The sequence below is a fragment of the Ptychodera flava genome, unplaced genomic scaffold, assembly GCF_041260155.1.
Source record: "Ptychodera flava strain L36383 unplaced genomic scaffold, AS_Pfla_20210202 Scaffold_32__1_contigs__length_2955704_pilon, whole genome shotgun sequence".
Lineage (NCBI taxonomy): Eukaryota > Metazoa > Hemichordata > Enteropneusta > Ptychoderidae > Ptychodera > Ptychodera flava.
In genome coordinates this window covers 2,600,001-2,616,797 of record NW_027248354.1, presented here as the reverse complement: position 1 = coordinate 2,616,797, position 16,797 = coordinate 2,600,001, and the positions used below count along the sequence as shown (strand labels likewise).

The following is a 16,797-nucleotide window of genomic DNA, read 5'->3' as shown; positions in this document are numbered from 1 at the left end:
TTCAATGTACGTATAAAGATATGTAAAGATGGCTTATATAATGTCTGTCTATTAATTAGTAAATTACTTTACATAATTATTATAGTTTTTAATTTTAACACATAAGAACATATAAAAAGGAGAAACGTTATCCATTGAATGCTTCATGTGAACCTGCATTGACTGATATAAGAAGTTACAAAAGTAAGGATTTTATCTCCTGCAAACGTTCATACAGCGCCGCCTGTGGCGGGGGTCAAGAGGTCATCGTGTGGGCTTGTTCCATCCTCTTTTGCTCTGAGACGTCCTCCAGGCAAGACTGCCATTTTGGCAGCTGGACCTCATCTGCACAGCATCACTACCAGTAATGAGGGGCCTTGTCCAGCATTGACAGCGTTTGCAGGGGATAAATGACATTTTCGATAAGAGGAAACTCTACCCATACAGTTGTATCAAGCAATCGTAACAAAACTCGAATTTTTACACTGTAAATATAACCTAGCTGGCTATATAGCAAGCTATCTAGCTATCTAGCTAGCTACATAGGTAGGCCTGTAGGTGGGTGGGTAGGTGCTTGGTATGTAGGTAGGTAGGTAGGTAGGTAGGTAGGTAGGTAGGTAGATAGGTAGATAGGTAGGTAAGGAGATAGGTAGGTCGGTAGATAGGTAGATATATAGAGAGATCCATAGATGCACTATACTATGCTATAATACAATCTCCCATGGTGCTTTGATATTTTTAGTTGTCTGTACCACAATTGTAGTTATTCATGATGATATTACACCATTATTTTTCCTTACTTAAAGTGTGATTTGAAATTATTATTATTGCTTCAGAACTATGACCTACATAACTAGACAAATATGGTTGAGTTTGACTAACGTAATGATAACCTCAACATTCTTTTCACAAATAATGCGCACGAGTTTCTTGTAGGAGTATTGACTATTCGGCAAATGTATATATTGACTGGAATTTTGAACATAAATTACATCATGAGAACCTTGGGAAGGAAAATACTGAGTTATCTTTTCCAAGAATGTTTAACGAAAGTTAACATGAGAATCGATTTGTATATCTCTTAGATAAATGCAGCCAAAGGCTAGTCTGCTCTACGTTATGTTTTCTGATAAATTATGATACAGTTGTTCAGGTTGTGAAGGTTTTTATTGTCTACATGACCTGACAACTACTGTAGTACCTCAATGATCAGAAAGATAAAAAATTGTATCACTAGGTCATCAAACCAATGTGTAAAGACGATGAGGTTCGGAGGAATTTAAATCATATATCAAAGCATGGTAGTGAAAGGTTTTTAAAACATCATGCTTGGGTTTTTATCATGGACAATTAAGTAGCTCCTGGTGAGAAAATCGGATTACTACAATCGCAAGGAATGTGAATTTTGATCTTTAGGTGTCCACCTCTGGAGTTTAAATTCACAGATTTATAAATTTCATGTGGTATAAATGCAATGTTTTCGGTCAGCAGTGGTCAGAATAGAAAGGCAGCTGGAAGTAAAGAATAAAATGTGTCATATAGACACATAATAAGTTTGAAAGTTCGATGGTGTGACTTTAAGCAGAAACTAACAGTGGGAACATATCGGATGTAACGATGCCACGCACGACTTACAAGTAGGCCTAGCAAATAATTAGATCAAAACCGATATTTTGATTGACAGATTTACCAGACGTAGAGGTTTACAAGAAACTGTGACAGTGAGGGAAGGGGAAGATGCAACTCTAAACTGCGATGTTGATTCTAAACCGGAGTAACTTACCATAACTGGACGTACATGTAACGTGGCGCCGTCTTATCCACAAACTTAAGTCTTGTTATCGAAAACGTCCAACGACACGATGCTAGAATCTATATGTGCATCAATGGTAATGTGTTTTATAATGGGTCGCCAGGAACTGGATACAATGAAACCGATCTCATCGTCGAATGTGAGTCTAAAAATGCGAAGCCCGTTGCACCTATCTGTAAAATATGAATAATCGTTTATCAGCGACAAGTTAAATGAACTTGCTTTTAGTGCTGAGCTGAGACTGAATGGTGTTGTGTAAAGCTTGTGTCATTATAATCAGTCATTATGCACAAAACGTTAGCCAAATTAAACACAATGATACTGAAAAATCTAAATCAAGCGTCGACAGCAATTTTAAGCTTTCTTAAACCCCTAAGATGAATATTGGTTGCATGAATTTAACTGTGATCTTGAAGATTATTTAGTTCATGCATATACCGCAAAATCGCGCCAAATAAACTGGCAACGCAGTAATTATATTTAACAGTAAATGCATTGAACAATAGACTGCTTTCAATGCCTTAAACCACTCCTGTACTGTTTGAGTCTATCGAATGATTCACAGAACACTATGTAATGCTGAAAAAGATGAAGATATCAGTTGCTGTTAATTGTGTGTAATATGATCTACAGATTCTGTCATAGACATGTTAAGTCCATCTTAAACATGTAAAGTGCACAGATAATACAGTGTTCAAAGAGTCTAAATTGTGCTGAGGGGAGTGTTGATTTCACTAATAGTTGTTTAATTAATAATATTCGATCCGCAGACTCTCCAAAGTCAAGGTTGACAGGACAACTCTGATGGTAAAGGAAGGTGAAAATATAACCTTGAGCTGCGAAATTGATTCCACCCTGAAGTAGCTTACCATAACTGGACAAAAGGTGGCGCTTGTCGTGTCCTCAGACCTCAGCCACGTGATTAATGTTGTTCAACGAAGTGACGCTGGAGTTTATATGTGCATCGCTGGTACTGAGTTTTACGATGGAACCGTGGGAACGGGTTATAACACAACTGAATTAAATGTTCAATGTAAGTTTAAAAACGTTCCTGTAGAAATCTGAAATGAATGTATTGTATTAATGTTTAGGTTTTCCATCCTATTCTCAAAGGTGGGAATATTTTCTTGCGCAAAACAGGTCAATCCTACTCTGGATATTTTTAGCTTTCCTTTCTTTAAATTTCCATTGATAACGAGCTGCTTATATATAACAGAAAATGTTAGCCATTTAACAATTGCATGATAAACACTTTGGATCTGGAACACATGTTTCAGTTGCGTTGCCATTTATATGATGATCTATAATAGAAAGACTAAGTAAATATATCGTTGGGAAATCCTAGCCCTCATGAACCGAAAAAAAATACACGTGATACATTTTTAAATCTTATCGCTACCAGCAGTACGATGACATGAACCCAATTACGTATTTGGCAAATGAAGAAAGTAACATTAGAAAAATTCAAAAACTGGTTCAAAATTATAAATAAGAATGCCAAATGATATTTTTCAGACATCCCGGACGTAATGGTTGACAAGAAAACTGTGACTGTGAAGGAGGGCGATAATGTAACATTTTATTGTACATTGACTCTGTCCTGGAAGTAACTTACCACAACTGGACCAGAGGAGGCGTTGTCGTGTCCACAGAACTGAGCTATAGGATTCAGAATGTCCAACGACACGACGGCGGGAGTACATGTGCATCGCTGGAACTACCTTCTATGACGGAACGATGGGAACAGGACATGATAAAACAGCACTGTATGTGCAGTGTAAGTATGGAAATAGTGTTTACAAGTGTGTAACATAAACATTGAATAGAGTAAAAGTGTGCTAGTGTTATTGAACAAAGTCCATAAAGGCGATTTTCACCTGTGGATACCGGATATGTTTATTCTCTGTATACAGTTTCACGAACAAGCTTCTATGTACAACGGCTTTCAAAAAACTTAAAATTAAAGATTATACAGACAGAAAGATAATGAGTATAGGATTTGCGCATCTATTTCGCTATGTATCTGAGGCGAATGTAGACCTGATGGCTTTAACTCTAAAGGAACACTAAATTACAACCTATGACTCGAAACCGTTTTCTAAACCACCCATTATGTACCTTGGATGGATAATTATAGTGATTATTTAGTGAGCAATTCTAGAAGTAAGATATACAAGCTATGAGTTGGCCCTGTATGGAAGCCTTTAATACTCAGTATGATAATTGCATTAGGAAGTCACAAACATAGTGTAAAATCCAATTTAATGTACGTAAATTACGATAAATGCAAAAATGAATTTCGATGTACAGATTTTTTAAGGAAGCTGATACTGACTTCAATATGCACGGTATGCTTATGGAGTTGTTTGAGAAAGTATATGTATTCAAGAAGTAAACTTGTCTTTTTGTATACTGGGTTTTGAATGACAGATATACCCGAGATAATAGTTGACAAGCAGATTGTTACAGTGAAGGAAAGTGAAAATATAACCTTGAATTGCGAAATTAATTCCAATCCGGTAGTAGCTTACCATAGTTGGACGAAAGATGGCGCTGTCGTGTTGACAGACTTTAGCCATATGGTAAACAATGTTCAAAGAAGTGTTGCAGGAGCTTACGTGTGCATGGCTGGTGTTGATTTTTACGATGGCACATCAGCAACAGCGAATGGTGAAACCATGGTAAATGTTGAATGTAAGTTCCGAAACCTTCCTTTACATTTCTGCAAAAAGAATAAAATATTAAGCATTTCTTCAAAAACAAACACTGGTAACTCGACTATTTAGTTTATCTATATGAATCAGAAGATGTGTCCAGAAGCAGAAACATACAAACAAGTATGGCGCCTAAAGTGCTGCACTGGGAGGGAGTATATTGAGCGTTAACAACATACGTAACGCGATTGGGATAATTGGATTTTCATATTGTTCAAATTTCTCAAAAATGTTAGATGCCCTAAAGTTGAATGTCGCAATATTACAAATTACTCATAAAAACAACTGTGTAACGTAAAAAGAAAACTAGATGAGATTACATTTGTAGATAAAATCGACATTCCTTTACCATCCAATTATCCCAAATCAGTTCCAATCGTGTTACTTTATCAGTTGTATCATATCTTTAATATGAATATTGTTTCGTATGCATGTCCTTTTATTAATGCGGAATGAAATACAGACTTTTAGACATCGGGTGCCGATGTTTTACTATAGGATAGCAAGTAATATGTATCTGTGGTACGTAAAGTTAAGAGGTTGTATTAAGCTTTATTGAACAACGTAGAACGAACACTTTACAAATTTGCATGCTGGTGTATAATTCGCAGATTTCTCGGATTTAAGACTTGGAAAGGCAACTCTGACAGTGAAGGAAGGTGAAACAGCAACCTTTATCTGCAGCATTGATTCAAACCCGGAAGTGACTTATCACAACTGGACTAATGGTGGCGTTGTCTTGTCGACACATCTAAGCCATACTATTGAGAAGACGAAACGACTTGACAGCGGGGTCTATACCTGTGTTGCCGGTAACGTGTTATATGATGGAACACTTGGAACAGGATACAAGCGAAACTGAACTCGATGTCGAATGTAAGTCAGAATCATCCCGTTTACAAATGTGTAGAATAAATATAATCAGTTATTTGGGTAAGGGGGCAAATAATGGAATTCTTTACAGTTGAAAGAAGGACCGACGAAAACAGAGATAAGATTGACCTGGTATAAGCGTGAAGGGAGAACAAATTTGACAGTTTTAACGTACAGCAAATTCTTAAACAAAAAACTTCAATTTGTTCCTGGATTGAAGGTAGGAAACTGGATGTGAAGACTGTCAGTTGGATACTAGTCGAATACTCTGCGAGTATTTTAGCGGATATACTTTTTCCAAAACAACGCCAAACAGCGTACGCTAATTGTGGTGCAACAGTAGTGAATACATTTGTTAAACTACACACAGGGCACAACTTTTAACCTTTGTGTTGCTAAAGACAACGATCCAGTTAATGTTTGTGAAAGCCCTCAAGAGTGAATCAAGTTTAGCAGGATGGCTGTTTCACACAGACTGCTGTATTAGTTAGTGATAGTCTCTTAGTTACCGCCTAGGTAAAGGTCACAAGGATTTATGCAGACTCTTTTTCCGGCAAAATTAATGTATATAATAAGTTCTAAATAAAAATCAATTATTTGGCAGGTTTCTGATCTGACTTTAAGCCGAGATTTTAAGATGTTTAACCTTCGCCTTTTGGTGATATTGATCCGTTAAATGGTTTTAATGATGCTTTCGTAATCCTAGTCTCATAAAGTCTACACCATACTTGTGCTAATTTCAGATATTCCTGAGGTAACCATTGGTAATCGAAATACCACCATCAAAGAAGGTGAATTGGCCACATTTACTTGCAACGTCGTCTCAAACCCGGAAGTAAACTACCACAACTGGACTAAAGATGGAGCTGTCATCTCCACGGACCTGAGCCACAGTGTTAGCAATGCCACTCGGCATGACGCTGGTCTTTACACATGCATTGCTGGTAATGTCTTTCATGACGGTTCGATGGGCGTGGCATACGACACTGCAGAACTGACTATCCAGTGTGAGTATAACCTCACATCACGTCTTCTTTTCAGAATTGTTGGTACTCCTATCGTTTAAGCTTATATGTCACTGTGACATATTTTATTGACAAAATGGTCGTCAATGTCGATCACCTATCAATATATATTCAGGCATCCACCCATGCGATCATCTGTCCGTTGAACTTTATTCACAGTACCTACATACCAGCTACATACATTTAGATCTACTATCAATCGATCTAGCTGTGAATCTTCGTTTTGCAAGATATTATATAAAATTATTACGCTTTGCTGTAAACAAAAAATCTCAATTTGCAATTCTAAACGTTTGTTATGCTTCTAGACGGCCCTGATGTGAAAATAAATAGCTCCATAACTGTCGTAATGGAGGGTGAAAGATGCATTTCTGGATTTGCATCGATGCCAATCCCTTAGCTGAGAGCTACAATTGGACTTAGGTGACATTCCTAGTGTCATCGAATCTTACTCACAATATAGAGCGAGCCAACCGCGATGATGCTGGTGTATATGAATGCAGGGCAAGTAATACGCTATACGATGGAACGATGGCGACTGGAAATGACACTGTGTGTTACTTGTTGTCGAATGTAAGTGAACGGTTTCATTTATAAGAATTGTATAACTAATGCATTTTGTAAATATAGTATAGCTTTGTCAATACCATTGAATGTTGTGTGGTCATACCCTCAGATTATTACTGATCATTTATCCGATTTTCCATTATTGTTACCCAAGATGTTTTCTAACTCTACAAATTCACTGACATCGTCAAATCTATTAATTGATAGCAATGATGTACCCCCATCCGACCGATAATAAACGAAAGCAAACTTTGCACTCCATAATGTACTCAGCTCCGTCCCTACATTATGTTGAACAAAGATTTTTTTCCATAGTAAGCCGGGTGGTTAAATATTATTGCTTAAATAATACTTATCGGCCAATTAAATTACTCAGTTACAATAATAATATCAACAACACGATACTTTTTAAAATATTTCCACACACACATAGTTTTAATAACTCGTAGGTGTATATTTTTATTAATTAATTAATTGATTGATTAATTTATATAATTATATTTATTTACCTATTATATTTAGAAAAAAGATGCATATTCTTTTTGTATGATTTCACAACGTAGATCCGCCATTGGTAAGAATTGAAGGACCATCGGGACCTGTTGCCGAGAATGATTTAATCACGATACGTTGCACGGTAGAGGATGGAATCCCTGATCCGTACAAGATATCTCTGTACTTGTCAAACGTTACCGGTGTCTTCGAAGTTGATTGGACTGAGGATCACCGCGGAGTGACAAGCCACGCATTTGATATCGTTGACATCAAAAGATGGTCTGCTGGTAGCTACTACTGTGTTGCCTGGGCGTCGTTCAACGACAGCAAAGACTACGATGGACGTAGTAACAAAATCGACATCACTGTGAACTGTAAGTATACACAAAAGAAAATTACTTTTTCTGCGAATTAAAAAAAGTGTTGCTCAAACTTTTGTACCTGTCAATTTTCTCATAATGTATCGACACTTCGTTGCAAATCTCCCATATGTTTGGACAGTGCGTAATTCATTTAGCGATTTTTTCTTGTTTTATAGTGTGCATATTTTCTTTAAAGAACCTATTCATTCCAGTTTTGGTTTGGAACCCCCCCCCCCCATATCAGTATTCATCCTCGGTAGGACAAACGTTCTCAAGATTCGTTGCACCAATTTCTAACATACTGTTTCGAATAACATACGACAACTATCTGATTGTATCAATCATCGCCATTACTAGTTTCCGTGGGTTTTGCTTCTTCGTTACAACAGATAAGGACGACCCCGCTGCCAATGTGACGGTCATCATCGTTATCGTTGTCGGGATTCTAATTCTTATCATTATATTCGTCGCTATCATCCGCAAAACAAATAAACGGAGAAAACGAGAAAAATACAGGCTCAAGCAAAGTGGTACGTACAAAAATTCCACGATTGTAAATTACTGTATATTAGGTGTTAAGTAAACGCATGGAAATATATGTAAAAATGTCATTTTTGACTTGTATTCAACAACTATTCCACATGTCTGTTTTAGATGGCGAAATACATCATAATATTATATAGGGCTCAGCCTTGGTGTCGCGCCTTGAGATTAAAAATGTTATTTGTATGGATTCATGATTAGTAATCATAAAGGATATAATAGAATTAATTGTTACTTTCTATATACGTTTGTCCAAGTATGACCGGTTTACCCTCTGATGACAGTTCACGTACACGATGTCAGACCCTGTAGGTATAGATTTTGTGTTATGTGTAAAAAAGTTTGACATGAATTTGCAATTTTTACCATGATTACTATCTATTGTGTTTAACAAGGGACGTATTGTGCCATCATTAACTTTGCAATAATAACTGTAACGCCAAACTTCGGATATGTAAGCTGAAAAACCAGCGTTTACTTCTAAAAACGGGTAAATTTTGCATATAGTTATTGACACAGAGGGCCGCCTTTCTAAGATTCAATCCCAGCATTCTTTGCGAATGTTCTCGTTCATATGCACGACAGTTTCTCTCTTCTTTTAATTTTTAGGCGTGATAAGAAATTTTGTAATAAGCGACAGGATGGATAATAATAATTACTCGCTAATAGAAAAATATATATTTTATTAATGGCCATGTTATAAAATAATAGAGAGTACGTTTCGAATTTGTTTATTTACGAGCACTCAAAAAACATGGCGGCGCGCCACGAAAGAAGGTTACACTTCCGGTTACTCGCATAGTATATTATGAATAAGCGCATGCGTAGTCAGTAAGCCGCTGGCGCGACTATTAATAGATAGATAAAGACGCAATGAGAGAGAGAGAGAGAGAGAGAGAGAGAGAGAGAGAGAGAGAGAAGAGAGAGAGAGGAGATGTACACTTTGTCAAAGGCGAATGACTTAAGGATCTTTACATTTTTTTCAGCCTCCGGTATTAATGGCAGGTAAGATTGTGTATCTCTATTCTATGAATTATATACAATTGATAGTGCTTGCGATTTTGTCTTCATTCTCTCTTTGGCTTTGTTTTCATTTACATAGCTTAGCAATGAATCAAGTATAAATGAATTAGGTCTATTTAGAGTCATTGAGTTTACAATTGTATGGATGCTTTTAACAAGATCGAAACTAATTTGGTAGAATATGATCTCTCCATTGTTCAAATTTACCAAAGGTTTAGGCTCCCTATAGCTGAAAGTTGCAATATTACAAATGATTCATAAAAAAATGACTCTGCAATTTAAGCTAATCTTTTTTTTTAAATTGCCGTTCAGAAAGTAGATTATCTTAAATTTGCTGATTGAAAAAATCATTTCTACAACATCTCTTTTCCCAATTTATTTCCAATCGTGTTAGTTCGTGAAACCTGGGGGTTATATTGACAACACTTGTACATTTGACTTTTTTCCGTTCTAAAATGTATGTTTTTTCTCCGTCTTCAAAGTTAAAAGTATATTTATGTACAAAACATCATCTTGCAACCGGTGTGCATGTTTACGAATTATGGGCAACGTTTTTTGAATTATAGCCTGCATTTTAACTTACTTGTAAACAACTAAATACTGCACATTCCTTGCACACACTTAGTGATATGGTGAATTCTTGAACAGTAGGGCATCTTCGACAGGCTCTAGTTCACAGACAGACCGAGAAAAATATAGGGAGCATTGAATCTATTCGAGCTTGTCTACGATTGCGTATTTCTGCAACTTTAGGCTCTCAATGATATCAGTTAGGTTTGATCCTCCTCCTCCTGCTCTGTTTATTATTCTTTGATGATAAGGATATCATGTCTATGCAAATCTAATGCACAATAACTTATCCTTACAGTGGTGAAACAACAGATGAACTTGATATGGATAAATTAGAGATGGACAGGACACCGCCCGATGGATATATGGCTCAAGGTATGTTGCAAACACGTGACCTTATATTAACACTTCTCTTTCTACATGATTATTTTGCAACTGCTTTAAAAACGTCTTTGAAATTAACATCGAAGCTGACCTATGCCATGTGCAGAAATGAATACCTATTTTGCTGATATGTCTTACAGCATTGCCACAACTTCAATTATTCATATTAATTTTCCTACAGAAAATATATACCAGTGATGCTGTGAACTTTTCGGTGTGAAGTTCAAGTTTGAAGAGTAACGGGAAGTATTCATTGCGTTGCTCTCCGTTTATATACGCCTGGATACTAATAAAAGAGTCCGTCATTACTGCCATTCAATGTACTAAAACACTGCAAACACCTTAATTTTATACGGATAGAAATAAACCTGCATCGGTTTAGTAAACAGATAATACTATACCAATATTGCATATCAAACATGTTTCTAATTTTTCATAATATTTTATTTTTCATGATTTCAAATGAATTATGGGTTAATTAATATTATCTTTAAATGTTTATTTTATCTGGATATAGGCAATTTATTCAACTATAAATATATTATATCTGTAATTCATATACACGGGGTATGCGTCTTACGACGAAGATTTAATTTTTTTAACTAATATGATTTTCATGTTAAACATAGGAGGGAGAGAGAGAGAGAGAGAGAGAGAGAGAGAGAGAGAGAGAGAGAGAGAGAGAGAGAGAAGAGAGAGAGAGAGAGAGAGAGGAGAGAGAGAGAAGAGAGAGAAGAGAGATGTAGATATGTAGATTACGATGTGTTATATTACAATATAGCGTCAATTTACACAGATAGAGCATTTAATGACATTAACAAGCCATTACATTAATTAGTCTGAATGATTCGTACATCATGTGAAACATTTGAGAGAGTGTTTTACACTGCCTTACGGACGAATCTGAAAGCAACGACGGCTTGGTGACTTTTGTATGTTTTTTGTTTCAAATAAAAATTATAATCTCGATTTGTTTGACAGATATTTTATGTGTGTGATTCATTCTATTACTTTCGCTAAGTTATACAAACACGAATTGAACTAATTTGAACGAATTAGATCTTCCTTTTTATCAAATTTCTCGAAAATGTTAGGTGCCCTATAGCTGAATGTTGCAATATTACAAATTACTTATAAAAACAAGTGTGTAACTTTTAAAAAAATGCAGATGAGTTTACATTTGCAGATTAAACAGACATAACTTCACCACCCGATTATTCAAAATTAGTTTCAATCATGTTTACATTTATTTTACCTTGTTCGGGACCTGAATTAAGCTGTTATGGCGTACGAAAGGGTAGCCTAAATGTCATTTTCTTATTCATTCAAGACTTCATTCAACTGTGGAGATGGTTCCAATCTAAGAATACACGGTAATTGACGCAGATACTGTGAACCCCATTGAAGCTGGGTTTAATAATAATACATTTGTGTATAATTTTGACGGTCCTAGACGCAATATTTGATATCTTGCTTTATCAAGGTTTACTTTCATAACTGATCAAACTCTGTCACAAAGTATCAACAGCGTGTGGTTTTGTCTGTTTATATATGTCTTGTCTCTTGTCATTTGATAGGTGGTTATAGCAGTCAGGATTATGTACTTATATAGAGTTGGTGAGAGAGTTAGTGCTGATTGTATAACTTTCTGATGAGAGCTCCGAGACAACTTATGATATTCGGGTCACCGGCCAGAACAATAGACTGCTAAGCAGTGAGAACAATGACTATGAATTAATTATCCTAGCGGATGAATAGTACAGTGGGTGGAATTGTGCACCTGGGTTGGCATTTATAAAGGCTCCAGTCAGTAGCAGCGCCAGCGTGAAGAACGAATTACACTGAGGAACTGATAACACCAGAATGATATATACCTGACTGGAAGGCCTGTGCGACCATGTGCCTGAAACTGAGCCTACAAGATGAGTTAAACCACAACACTGACCACACTAAACTCCGCTAGACACGGACTCTGAGAGACACCTTGGGTAAACCTGAACATTGAGACACTGTGAGCAAGCCTGACATTGAGACACTGTTTGCAACCGTGTGATATTGAACGGCCAAGGACTCGACAGCCTGCATATGCCATTAGCAAGAGTAGGGCAAGTTGTATGAAACCACCACCTGTTTGTAACTCATTACATGTTCTATGTCCTTGTGTTGCCTCTACGGTTTTATGTTGCGTCGTGTCGTTCTATTTTCTGTTATATTTCATACCTACAGTGCACCTTGTCTGCTTAGCAGTCATGATACTGGTGACTGTCTCTTTGTGATATTTTGTGTGCTATAGTACCATATGCATATGATTTGAGCTTCAGAAATAAAGACGCTCATAAACTCGGAAACCTGTTTCTCTTGATTTTACACTTTCACTGGGGGTCCCAAAGAGAAGAGAACCCAGTCACAAAGGTTTGAGTAGGCGGACTTCTGCACCTTGTGACAACTCCGTTGCAATGTCAAGGCACCCCTTATCTATTGCTAAGAAAAGTGATAATCACTGTTCACTCCTACACTGCATAAAACCCTATAATACTTACTGTATTAACATGGATTATTGCCTGTATTTTAGCTGAAGAGTGCATATACAAATAAATACACTCAGAATCCATTTTTTGTATTCAGCAAGCCTGTATTCATGTGGATTCATGTGAATTCACGTGTATTATACTATAATACAGGTAACTCATTAATGTGAATTTATCTGTATTATTGGGTTTTCATGCAGTGCTACATGCCACAAGTTCAAGTCCATTGCCTCATAGTGCACCTATTTATAGAAGGGTCGCAACGAATTTCTCTGCCTTTTATTCAACATTAACATTGATATTTTTCCATATCATTCAGTATTATGTATAGTTAATTGCACGAGTAGGTGTGCTGTTACAGTTGTAATCACCACACTTATGGTCAGGAACTTGTAAACATCACGAGGCCGAAGGCCGAGTGATGTTTACAAGTTCCTGACCATAAGTGTGGTGATTACAACTGTAACAGCTCACCTACGAGGTGCGATTAACGACTTATACCAAGAAAACAGGCCAATCTTCTCTAAAATTTGAAAATTACTGTCAATAAATCGTCTACTTTTGATTTGAATACCCACAATGGAATGGAGTGACCCATTGTACGTCGAAAGGTTCACAGAGGTCATTATGCACCTGGCATGCGAGTTTGGAGAATGACCTATCCCAGACAAGTAGGACAAGGGCTCTGGTCAACTGCAAATCTGCATTTGAATAAGGGCTACAGAGTGGTATAATGCACCTGTGTAGAAGGAAACTGTTAGTCTGATTGGTTAATAAATGGCTTGCCTTACTCTATCTTGTTGGCTATTGGCTAGCGAGAAGGAATTCAATCTGTAGATGCATGTGATTGCGTCGTGGATGCATCAGGCTTTCAATACCATTTTCGTGTTTTCGACTGGTCAAGATGGATCTTGCACTTGTCTGATCTGATGACCAAGAGACTTCCTAGAGTTCCATGGACGGCCATGTAAAAACAACCAAAGTGGATTTTACACGGGCAAACTGCCCTATAAGAGCAGCCGCTACTACGGAGCGCATAAAATCCACGATGTGTACTTCAACTTATAAAAAGTACTTGGCGATGATAACACCGACGGGATTGTACTATCGATGACCCTTGCCAAGGGATAATCAAGTTCTCCTGCCAGAAAATATACGTCTTTACACAAAGATGCTTGGCCAGACTGCCAGCACACTGGATATTCTGGCAAGGTAATTATTCTTTTACTAAAATATTTATACACAAAACGAATTCTGTAAAGTTATAAAATTAAATTCATTGACCAAAACAATTTGTTGTGTGTGCGGCAGTATCACAGAATTTCTTTCGACTATTCCACAAACGTTACAAAAAGGCTGTACTTATTTCCATGCTATTTGTGACATATGTTTTGTGTTTGATAATTGTAGGTGAATGCGGCAACATCTCTGTACCATCAGGGATTCGATGAGCAGCTTATCAAAGAACAAACAGGTCACAGATCAGATGACGGTTTACGCGCCTCAAATGTATGTCTACTGCACAACAAAAGCATGTGTCGAATATATTACTACCACCTCCATCTAGTGTTAAATCAGAGGAATCTGTAAGTAAACCAGTTTCTCAAGTTACGACAAAACAATGTAACAAAACAGACAAGATTGGTCCAACCCAAGAAGACGCCGAATCTAAAGATGGACAGTCTTCATCAACAAATCATGTTGCTTACATTGAGCATGGTCCAAAGAAAGTTAAAATTGAATTATAAAATGTGATGCTATAACATATCAGTTGAACAAATTGTCTTCATTTTGTTATTGAATGTGTGTGAATGCTTTAGACATCTCGACTTGACCTATTGTTCTCTTGCAAATTAGTAATCAGTCATACTTTTGTTCATATCTAAATAAGTAATCACTACACTTTTATTGATATGATAATGATTTTCTTTCATTAAAGTGTGGTGATTACTTATTTACATATGAATAAAAGTATGACTGATTACTTATTTTGCATAAGAACAATAGGTGTCAGTCGTGTTTTCAGGGATAAATGGATGGCAAGAACAATAGGTCACATGACCTGAGTGGTATTCAGAGAAACTTCCATCGTTGAATTCGCATTCTTGGGGAGGACAAATGATAAAGAGAAAGCGATACCTACTACGAGTTTTTCATCTCAAGTTCATTTTTTCTCGCTGTTCATGAACCAAACTTGTAATTATCACATCGTTCGTGTAGCATATGGAGCGACAGGTGGCTCAAGAGAAAAACAACAGCATGGTTTGGCTCAAATTTTCATCCTTAAATAGTTTCCTTTTCAAACAAAGAATAGAAATCGGCGCAGCTTTGGTTCCAGAGAAACATGAAGTGGATGTCGTCTACAAAGCAACCATCATTGTGTTTTCTATGAGGGGAAAACAATTTTGATTTTCAGAAAACCTGTTTTTTTTTGTTTTGTTTTTTAATTAACCCCAAAGAGCTACACAAACCATCGGATGAGTTGCAGACGAAACATTTATTTTAAAGTTGAATGTTCAGTGAATAAACATAAATTTACTACACAATCTGGAGATAATCGTGTAACAGAGAAAGAAAACCAAATAAACTGAGTATAATTTCAATCTCAGTAAAAATAAGACTTATCACAATACTATACACTGTTTTATCCTGACTGGTGGAGATGTATCTACTAGATTTATCACTTTAATATGCAAATTAATAAATTACACCTAAACTCATTTTCGTTTACAGACTTTTTATATGCTTTCCTTACTGCAGTAACAATTCTGTGGACTTAAAATCCATTAAATAAAAGTGATATCAAATTCATCCTGATAGCTAATTTCGAGATTTATCAACGGCAACTGAGATTATTTTTTTGACATTGACAAGACACATGTGGTATTCTCATCGCGAAAATAATTTTAAAGTATAGATCCGTGTCAGAAATTGTAAACTGGTGTATAATGCAAATATCCACTAGGACTCACTGGTGAAGCCTTCTATTTGACATAAGTAAAATGTAATTGAGACTAAAAACATTACAGGACTGACCTGAAGTAAAACAACAACCTTGAACCTCTTTATAATGTACGTGAGCATATGATCTATATTCTCAACACACTGACGTAAGACTTTCCCTCTCATTATTAATGTACAAAATAAGTTCAATTTAACGTTTTCTCTGAGTAACTAAACAAAATTAAATGAACTGTAAGTATATATATATATATATAATATATATATATATATATATATATATATATATATATATATTATATATATATAATATATCTCGAAGTATAGAGATGTTCTCGTGGGAAATTGCAGTGCTCAATGCTAAGCAGAGCGTTACAAAGTTAGTGCTTGAGTTATACTTGAATCGTCTAGTCTCAAATCATCGGGATGTTTCTCTACTCCGTAGTTGTAATCTTCTCTTCATAAGCACCCTTGATGTCGATGTAAACCTACGAAAAACAAATAACAAACAAATTCAGGAACAAAATACACACACAGATATTTGAATGATAACCGGTTACACAGTTCATACGTTTACCTTCTTTTGGGTGAGTGTGTTACAGTAAGAAGTATTAAGTCGGCATGTCGAGAGTTAACAGTTACCTCTTTGTCCAGTTCCAATTCTTCCAGTTCGCTAGCAATCTCCTTGAACTTCGGCCTCCGTTTCGGTTTTTCGGACCAACATTTCATCACAAGGAGGTATCTAGAGAAGATTAGTTAACAGGCAGATGTTCATAAGAGGACGTACAAACCAATCGCGTGAAGTATAAGCACGCCACAGAACGGATTGAATTATGTTACCACACCACATGCAGAAAAATGAAGAAATATATTGGTTGAGATTTCGTCCTCATTCTTTGGTCATTCTACATAGGACCACCGACATTTGCTAAAGAACTACGCAGAAATACATGTATATTT

The 16,797-nt window shown here is 36.4% G+C and overlaps 2 protein-coding genes and 1 long non-coding RNA gene across 3 annotated transcripts in view; 2 read left to right on the top strand and 1 right to left on the bottom strand.

Annotated features, from left to right (window-relative positions):
* Positions 1-4,416: 4,416 nt before the first annotated feature.
* LOC139127466 (kin of IRRE-like protein 1) lies at positions 4,417-10,742 on the top strand. The gene is made up of 8 exons (XM_070693388.1): positions 4,417-4,486; positions 5,118-5,318; positions 6,123-6,386; positions 7,535-7,840; positions 8,218-8,358; positions 9,358-9,376; positions 10,263-10,339; positions 10,530-10,742. The coding sequence occupies exons 1-8, from the start codon at positions 4,417-4,419 to the stop codon at positions 10,544-10,546; spliced, it is 1,095 nt and encodes a 364-aa protein (XP_070549489.1). The 3' UTR covers positions 10,547-10,742.
* Positions 10,743-14,049: 3,307 nt separating this feature from the next.
* LOC139127490 (uncharacterized) lies at positions 14,050-14,656 on the top strand. The gene is made up of 2 exons (XR_011551019.1): positions 14,050-14,088; positions 14,287-14,656. It is a non-coding gene; the product is annotated as an uncharacterized lncRNA (long non-coding RNA).
* Positions 14,657-16,246: 1,590 nt separating this feature from the next.
* Positions 16,247-16,797, bottom strand: part of LOC139127495 (tyrosine-protein kinase receptor Tie-1-like) — a 675-nt gene continuing 124 nt past the window's right edge. The window contains exons 2-3 of the mRNA XM_070693413.1: positions 16,480-16,579; positions 16,247-16,325 (exon numbers count right to left, since the gene is read on the bottom strand). Coding sequence (XP_070549514.1) covers positions 16,272-16,325; positions 16,480-16,579 — 154 coding nt within the window. The 3' untranslated portion in view covers positions 16,247-16,271. The remainder of the gene's footprint in view (positions 16,326-16,479; positions 16,580-16,797) is intronic.

What these genes read in the sequence shown, in the direction of transcription:
- LOC139127466 (XM_070693388.1), top strand. Translation starts at nt 4,417, where the DNA reads ATGGCTGGTGTTGATTTTTACGATGGCACATCAGCAACAGCGAATGGT. An exon ending in TGCAGAACTGACTATCCAGT is followed by an intron (nt 6,387 to 7,534) that starts GTGAGTATAACC and finishes TTCACAACGTAG; the next exon opens with ATCCGCCATTGGTAAGAATT. An exon ending in AATCGACATCACTGTGAACT is followed by an intron (nt 7,841 to 8,217) that starts GTAAGTATACAC and finishes TCGTTACAACAG; the next exon opens with ATAAGGACGACCCCGCTGCC.